Source organism: Lissotriton helveticus, chromosome 6 (genome assembly GCF_964261635.1).
Source record: "Lissotriton helveticus chromosome 6, aLisHel1.1, whole genome shotgun sequence".
Lineage (NCBI taxonomy): Eukaryota > Metazoa > Chordata > Amphibia > Caudata > Salamandridae > Lissotriton > Lissotriton helveticus.
In genome coordinates this window covers 685,161,477-685,169,659 of record NC_136067.1, presented here as the reverse complement: position 1 = coordinate 685,169,659, position 8,183 = coordinate 685,161,477, and the positions used below count along the sequence as shown (strand labels likewise).

Below are 8,183 nucleotides of genomic sequence, written 5' to 3'. Positions count from 1 at the left end.
GAAGGAGCATTTCAATTCAATAAGTTCGTAAGTCTGGTATCTCACTAAATAATACGCATATGTTGTTTTTATCTGCAGAGCTGCTACATGTAAAGATGTGTCGAATAAGTTGATTGCATTGTTAAGCAAAAACAGAGAAGTCAATAAAAACCGTAAACTAAGCTGTAGAAACACTGCAGGGTTAATGAACATGCTATTTTCTCAAAAACTCAACTATCGGTGGGACAGGCAGCTCCCTGCAGTGAGGGCCGTCTCTGCTCAGTTCATTTAACCATTTGATAAACCAACAGGGCCCGGGGTTGTCTGCTTAGGTGTGATTGACACCTTCTGGCACATGTGTCCCCGCGCCATTTGGGGCAGCACGCGCTCAGAGACTGTTTACTCTGACGCCTGTGACCCCTTCTGTGTGTGTGCGTGTCTGGGGGAGGTGGGTAAGGGGGCGAGGTATAAAGAGGGTGGTGCAGGCCTGAAAGTGTCAGGACATCTCCGAGTGCGGACACATTCAGAGCAGCAGCTGCAGCAGCACAAGAATAGACAGTTACAACAGAAGAAACCACCGCAGGACCTGAAGCGAAGCCGCAAAAGCACCAGGGACTGAGGGGCAGGAGCAACCGGAAGGACAGTTCACGCGCCATCATGATCTGCAGCACAAACCACTGCAGCAGCGTGAAGAAGCCGAGGCTCGCTACGCGCCCGGTGCCGGCCCGGAGGGGCCTCTACTGCCAGCAGCCCGTGGGACCCGCAGCAGCAGCCGACAGGCCGCGGTGAGTCAAAGGGGTGAAAGGAGGAGCAGACACTGCGGGCGAACAGGGAACAGGGCCGTAATTTTGACAAAATGGGGAGAATAAAAAATGCTGTCGTGTTTTAGTGAGCATGCTGAAATACTTCTGCGTGCACACCAGAGGCTGTGGGGCTTTGACAGCACGCTGTAACAATCAACTATGTGTGTCGCGCACACAAATGGGCAGGCTACTCTGTGTGTGTGCCACAGAAGTCCAACAGTCTGCACTTTTATACTAGTTGGTCAATGAAATGTCAATGCAAAACAGCCAAGTCACTAGTGAAAACAGTTCTCAGTAACCAGTGTAATTATTGTAATTAGGTCCATTAATTCGGATAGAAACATGGAAGGGAATTCAACAGTTATGGAACGAGGCCACCAATGGTTCCTATATAAGTGAAGCGCGTGTCAAAAGAGTAGTATCTCATTTAGAGCCCGGGCAATCATGCAATGTGACCTGAAGTGTGAGGATAGCTTTACACACAGGACCGCTCACCATGACAACAGATGCAGGGATATTTACAATGGTTGAACTGTCAGTGGCCTCAGTTCATGAATAATATTCGTTATTTTCTTTTAATGATGTTTTCAGCTGCTGTCTTAACTTTGCTCCCCATATGTAGACTGAACCGTTCTCTCCATAGACCCAGCGTCAGATTGGTAATGCGGGCATTCGGGCAATGCCCGAGGGGCCGGTGTCCGAGTTCTGCTGTGGGCTGCTTTTTTGAGCAGTCTGGGGGGCTATTTGGGCGCTGTCTCTGTTGTTCGAACACTGCCAGCGGCCCAGTGGGTGTCTGAGTGGCCTTTCTAGAGGCGGATGGGCACTCATTACCTCCGTTTAGCAGAGGTGTCACTCCCTTTGTCTGCGGGCCGGCCCATTAATGTGTGCACATACTGAATGGTAGGGGGCCTGAGTAGAAGTGGCATCACTTGTTTCACCAGTGTAAACTAACCCGTGCATTTTTTTATCCCCCTAAAGTTTTTTTATAACATTACACCAAAGCAGTGATATGAGGAGTGTTTATGCAAATGTGGGCCGTTTTTTTTTTTTGCGTGCCCGGGCCAATTTTCATTCCCAATCCAACCCTGCATAGACCCCGTATATAGAAACACAGGCTGCCTGGCGTGTGCGCTGCATCGACTCCCCCTTCTGTGTGCCCACATACCTCCGAGGTCAGGGTGCCGAGTGTGTGTGCAGTTTTACAGGTGGAACCCGACGAGCGTGCCCCAGAGAAGGCGAAGACAGTGCCCACAGTCTGGCGCGTTTGTAACTCGGAGGACCAGGCAGACTCCCGCCCCAACACAGGCACTGGGCCACATAGGCTCCAGCAGAGCAACCTGAGGGCCTGTGTGTGCCAAGTTCCCAAGCAAATCACCATAAACAGGCTGACCTGCCTCATTTGTAGTCTGGAGTAATGATGTGTTCGTACGGTGCTGTGTCCTCGTATGTATGTTTATTTCTCAGTATATGTATATATGCTTTTGGACGGTGGGCTGGATTTCTGGCAGTCAAACACTTTCCTTGCGCATGAAAGACAGAGTTTACCTTTTTCTGCATGTGACCATCACGAGGTGCACACCATGTACGCCACCTCTGTTTGCAAACAACAATAATGCGAAACATACTAGTAAGCGACTGGAAACACTAGCATTTTGATGTTGAGTTTTTATATACTTTCGAGATGGTAACATTATCGCCTGAAAAACATAGGGTGTGCTTGCGTCCTAATCGCCATATTTGCCCTCCCCCATATATTTACTGCCAATTTTAATCTGTCAATGAAAACTTGAATTGGGTGAAATTAACTGGGGCTCAGGAGATATAAGGAACAAAAGTGCCAATGCTGGTCCAGTCCTCCCGTAATGACACTCGGGCGAGGGAGCCGGTGCCTGCCGGATGGCTGTTTCCCACAGAGATTTTGATAGCATGAGTTGTATTTTGCATTCCGTGTTGAGCGGTACAGTGCCGAGTACGCTGTCTTCCATCTTTATATACTGATAGTAATTGTTCTTGTTCTTGTTTCAGGTCTGAAGGCTTCTGGCGACCCTGGCTCTTCTGCAGGAGGGACTCTGAGCCATTACAGGCCAGGAAAAGACAAAGACTGGTGAGTGGTTGAAACACCCTCTAGAGAAGATGGTCTATTGACAAAAAGAAAACAAATTAATCACACATTTTTTATTTTGGATGAAGATGTTTTCAAGTGAGAGACATATTAGATCACTCCCATCCCCATCGCATCATTCAGTAACCTAATGCATTGTAGAAGAGAGTATTTGTTATTAGGAAAAACACAAAACCGAGTGTGAGTGGCAGCGAGAATGCACACATCATTTAAATTTCAAAGTGTTTATCTGCTACCGAAGAATTCTCAACAGTATTGTAAAATATCACAGCATAAAAAGTAGTAGTAAAATGTTTAATCATTTTTACTACAGAATAAAACTATAACATACACAATAAAACATAAATTCACTCGAATTCTAACTTTAAGCGTTATTTTCTGCAAAAACGAAGGCAATAGCATAATAGGACTGAAATCACACTTTTAAATGCTTCGAATGTTTGTCTCGTATTATCCACATCTCCACAAACCGAATTACGCTCTGGGTTGCGATGGAAACCTTGGAATCATTTGGAAAGTTATTCCTGGACTACTAAGTATGCTGTGATACCATAATAATGCAGATTATGTGCTACATAAACTCCAAATAACAATACAAAATTGACCATCGAAAAATAGCGAATCCTTAAAATAGTGCTCTCTCTGCTCATCCAACTCTAGGCAGGTTGCAAATGGATATTCCAATTCCTTTTAAATCACATCGACAAAAGAATTATCGACTATTCCATAAAATCATATTGTAATGTATGGGGTTCAAACAGGGTCAGTCTTGCAGGCTTACATTGCACAGTGTGCATTGTGTGCAGGAGTTCCACCTTTGTTCAATTGTAACCCTACAACTGCTCTGACATTCCTATTTAAGACTAGGACTGAAAGTAAGAAAGTCTAGCAGGTATAACGTTGCATTCACACTGTTCTCTGTATATACTGATTTTGGCTTTTTAGCTTATCTTTTTTTGGTCTTCTCCCTTAGCACTATGGCCCCCTACCCGGAAAACATGGAAGTTACAACCACCCAGTCAAGTGAGTTGTGAGATATGTCACTTAGTACACATTATATTGCATACTTTTGAATTATTTTCCCAGTTTAGAAGATGGCAGTTTTGTTTAGATATAGATAATACTAAAATGTCACAGTAGAAAGTGTTTTCCTTTGTGTTTAAAAACTTTAAAGAGAGGCTAATGTTTCCATTGACTCCTCTTTAGGATATTCTATAAAAAAGACGTTCTTTGAAAAGAAGACTCGCTTGGTGCTGACCCCAATGAGTTAGCAACAACTCACACCCTTGTATTTTCTGGCTGACATTTCTGTTCTAGCATTTGTGTCAACCCAGATTTTTTTAGTCATCTTTCATATATTTAATTCCTTCGTATATTTAATAGTTTGCTTAGTGAAGCTCTTTGTATGTCATTGCAAACGCACTTTACACTAGTTGGTCAGTGAAATGTCAATTCAAAACTGCCAAGTTAGTAGTGAAACAAATTGTCAGTAACAAGTGTAATTATTGTAATCAGGTCCTTTAATTCGGAAAGAAACATGGAAGGGAATTCAACAGTTATGGAACGAGGCCCCCAATGGTTTCTATATAAGAGAAGCGTGTGTCAAAAGACGAGTATCTCAGTTAGAGCCCGGGCAATAATGAATGTGACCTGAAGTGTGAGGATAGCTTTACAGCACAGGACCGTTCACCATGACAACTGATTAGTTATCATTTTCTTATAATGATCTATTCAGCTGGTGTCTTAGCTTTGCTTGGCTTTTCAACTCTTCAGTAAGGCATTGAACAATGAGGGGGAGCACTCTTGTCGGTGGGTAGAACTACTAGTTAGAACCAATCAGAGGCACAGTTATCCTTAGTACAACATGGGCTGTGCCTCCTGGGACCAGAGGTATGAGGGTTCCACTGCACCTACATTTTGGCTGTGTTTTGTTACTCACGCATAAGACAGGGAGATCCATTTTTTTGTCTTAATTGCATTGGGGCTCACAACTCCCTTGCGGCATCACTCGTGGTACTTTATGCTTTTGTATAAAATAGAAATATATATTTTCAGACTCTTTCACTGACAGTAATATTTCCTTGAAATATGGGAAACAGCGTATGTCTCCACCTGCATTCAGCGTATTGTTATTGTGATCTTGTTGACAAATATCCTGTCGCTGATTGGTGTAAGTGAAATAACATTGCATTTTAAGTGGTTCTTTCTGTATTACATGACAGAACATGGTTTAAACTATCTTATTTTCTTGCAGATTGTTTTGGCCTAAATCCAAATGCTCAGCTCACTTGTATGAGGCAGGGGAAGCTCTCCTGTCAAGTTTCCCGGTTCAGGCCACCATCTCCTTCTACGAAGAGTCTGATTCTGAGAGTGAAGCTGACAGCAGCGACGAGAGCCATGATTCTGGCATTGACTCTGAATGAGCCAGAATAAACTCCATTATTGTACACTTTGCAAACTCAGTCACTCCTGTGACTTTTCAGTGCTTTGCATCATTTGAAAACGAGTGGACAACACTTAGAGATCAAGGGGAGTAAACCAGTCAGAGAAGATGTATTCTACAAATTAATATTCTTCAATCACAAATAGTGTACTCCTCTGTGACCTGCTTCATCTAAGGAAGATGGGGTTATAAGGTTCTTCACACTGTGCGCCGGGACCATGACACGGTGGATGAACTAATGCACAAGGAAATAAAATGTGGATTGACTGCAGAATTAATCTATCAATCTCTACACTTAAAGACTTCCAGATGCGATCACCGGTGCCCATATCATCCTTCTGATCCCTTTCTGGGAATGGACAATGGTAGGCTGTGCTTCTAAGTAGCCAACTGTTTCGACCTTACGCTCTTCCAGTTAATTCTAGTTCGATTTTGTACAGAAGTGGAAACCACATCTTTATTGACAACAACATATGCTTCCAACTTTCAAAGGAATATCAAATATTGAAGTCCACTAAATGACTGTTAGAAAGAAAGGCGTGTCCTGGCAATTGATGGTCCACTAAGGATTTACGATCATCTACAGCCTTATTAGGTTGATGTGTGTGTCCACAAAACATGTTATCTTTGATTGTCTCTCTTAATGTAAAAAATGTATAATATTGTATTATAAAAGTGTATTTTAAGTTATTTCAGAGATAAATTTAATAATTTAATATGTATATAACAGACATTTTATTTGAAACCTTTATCTTTATAGCATTTTGTCTATGTAAATATAATTACTTTAAGTAAATAAACAAAGGCCAGTGGAGTAATTTTTGAGTTGCTTTGTTCTACATGGTGTCTTCCGTCTAAGGTAACAACGGTCCTTTCTGGTGCACGATGGACAAAAACTTGTCAATAAAGTACAAGAAGAAATCTGTTGGTTGTTAGTTTGAATGCACACTGCATTAGTCTGTTCTATGTGCTTGCAGTATAATGTATTTTCTGGCTTCATATCCTCTAGAATGATTGATACTTGGTGTAAATTCAAGACCCATGTCCATCCTTATCCCTGTATGTTAGCTTTTTGTAAGGAATAGATGCCCTTCCCAGGTTTCTACAATACCAAAGTCTTTGAGAGAGATTATCCAAATATCTCTAATCCTCTTTCCCTCTCTTTTCAAACCTCCCATTTTTACTCAAAATCTCGCACTCAATCTCCTCTTCATCTAAACTGTGTCCACACTCCCCACATTCATACCTCATTCTCTCTCTCGTCTCTACATCTCTCGATTCTCATCTTTGAACTACGCCCCTTTCTCTGAGCCACCTCTCGGCAACTCTCTTTTCTCTTCCCACTCTGTTCTCACCTGTTTGTCTCTCTTGTAATCTTTCAAATGTCGCCCCTTTCTTTCATGTACATCTCCTCTCTCTCTGACCCTCTTTCTCCCTTTGACTTATTTCCCTATCTCCCATGAGTCGACTCTTTAATCCATTTATGTGCATTGATATGTCTCTTCTTTTATCTCGCGGAGTCTCCGTTCTGACTTCCTTGCATTCTGACCACTATCTCATCTAAACTCTCTCGTTTCTCTGACAGTCCTCTCCTCAACCTTAACCCTTACTACCAATTTCCTTTTCAAATCAAATCCTTTCCTTCTTACACTGTTCTTCTCCCTTAGATCTTCGTCTAACGTCCCTGTCCCGTTCTCTTTAGATGCCTCTTTTACTGAACCTACTTTACTGTATTCTATCTCTCCCTTGTCCTCCTCCCCTGTCTGTGCTTTCTGTGGGACTTTTTCAAAAGCTTCTTTTTGCTATTTTATTACACTTTCCTCTCTCTTTCTTTCCTTCTCTTTACCGTACTTATGTGATACTGTCTCCTCAATCTTATTCACTTTTCTTTCATTGGACTCCTCTCTCATAAACTCTCCTCTTCTCGCTCTGACCGTTCTCTTTCTTCTCTCGCTGACAATTCCTTTCTTAGTTTCTGTCCATCTCTCAGCACTTCACCCTCTCGCTGCCTCTCCTTGTCTTATTCAACCTCCTCTTCTATCTCAATTCCCATTCTGCCTTTCTCATGCTCTAGCCCTCTCCGCTCTCTCCACTTCTAAGACCTTACCTCTCACTGACCCTACTACACTCTCAGACCCACACCACAACCACTCTGTGACTCCGCTCTCTGATGATACTACTTTCCTCCGCCGTCCCAGAGGACGGAATAAAGGGGCGTTGCCTTGAAAAGTGTTTGGTCCATGGTGCCTTCTGTACTGAAGAGGCTCCGCAGCAGACCGCCATCCTTCTTAGAGTCCTAAGGTGGGGTATGACCATGGTTCCTGATATCACCATCATGTGTGCCTTACAGCGGTGGCCACTCTATTAGAGCAGATAAGCGCTGCCCCCCTCCACCCCCAGCAAAAACAACGAGAATAAAATGGGTTTTCAACTCCTTTTCATTATTTTTTTATTTTGAACCTGTGGACCCACCCCCAGGACTCAGAGTCCAGAAGATGACACTGCTGGTGGGGGAGTGGCGGGCACTCCCTTAACTGTGCATGAGGGTTTTGCCGGCAGTCTCAGGCCTGCCAAACCCTCATGCATAGTTAAACTCTCTCCATCCCTAGCTGTGTTGCTGGGGCTGGAGAAAGCTGTCATAGGCTCCCACTCTGCCTGGGAGCGCGAGTTGTCAGCGCTTAGGCCGATCCTGAAGCTGCTCTCATGGAAGAACAGCTTCAGGATTGGCCGCAGGGCAGGCTTTGAGCCTGTGCTCAGGGCCAGAAGCATGAAGAGCACGATGTGGTGGGGGACGGTACTGGCGTTAAGTAAGTGTATTTTATTTTCTGTTTATTTT

General features: G+C 43.5%; 1 protein-coding gene across 1 annotated transcript; it reads left to right on the top strand.

Annotated features, from left to right (window-relative positions):
- The first annotated feature begins 636 nt into the window (after positions 1-636).
- On the top strand, positions 637-5,822 carry LOC144762456 (protein ripply2-like). The gene is made up of 4 exons (XM_078647651.1): positions 637-764; positions 2,808-2,886; positions 3,878-3,927; positions 5,159-5,822. Exons 1-4 carry the CDS (start codon positions 637-639, stop codon positions 5,325-5,327), a joined length of 426 nt encoding a protein of 141 aa, XP_078503777.1. The 3' UTR covers positions 5,328-5,822.
- Positions 5,823-8,183: the final 2,361 nt, after the last annotated feature.

Bases quoted from the DNA above. Each gene is read 5' to 3' on its own strand.
- LOC144762456 (XM_078647651.1), top strand. From the start codon at position 637: ATGATCTGCAGCACAAACCACTGCAGCAGCGTGAAGAAGCCGAGGCTC. The intron at 2,887-3,877 runs GTGAGTGGTTGA...CTTCTCCCTTAG, and splicing joins CCAGGAAAAGACAAAGACTG to CACTATGGCCCCCTACCCGG. The intron at 3,928-5,158 runs GTGAGTTGTGAG...ATTTTCTTGCAG, and splicing joins AGTTACAACCACCCAGTCAA to ATTGTTTTGGCCTAAATCCA.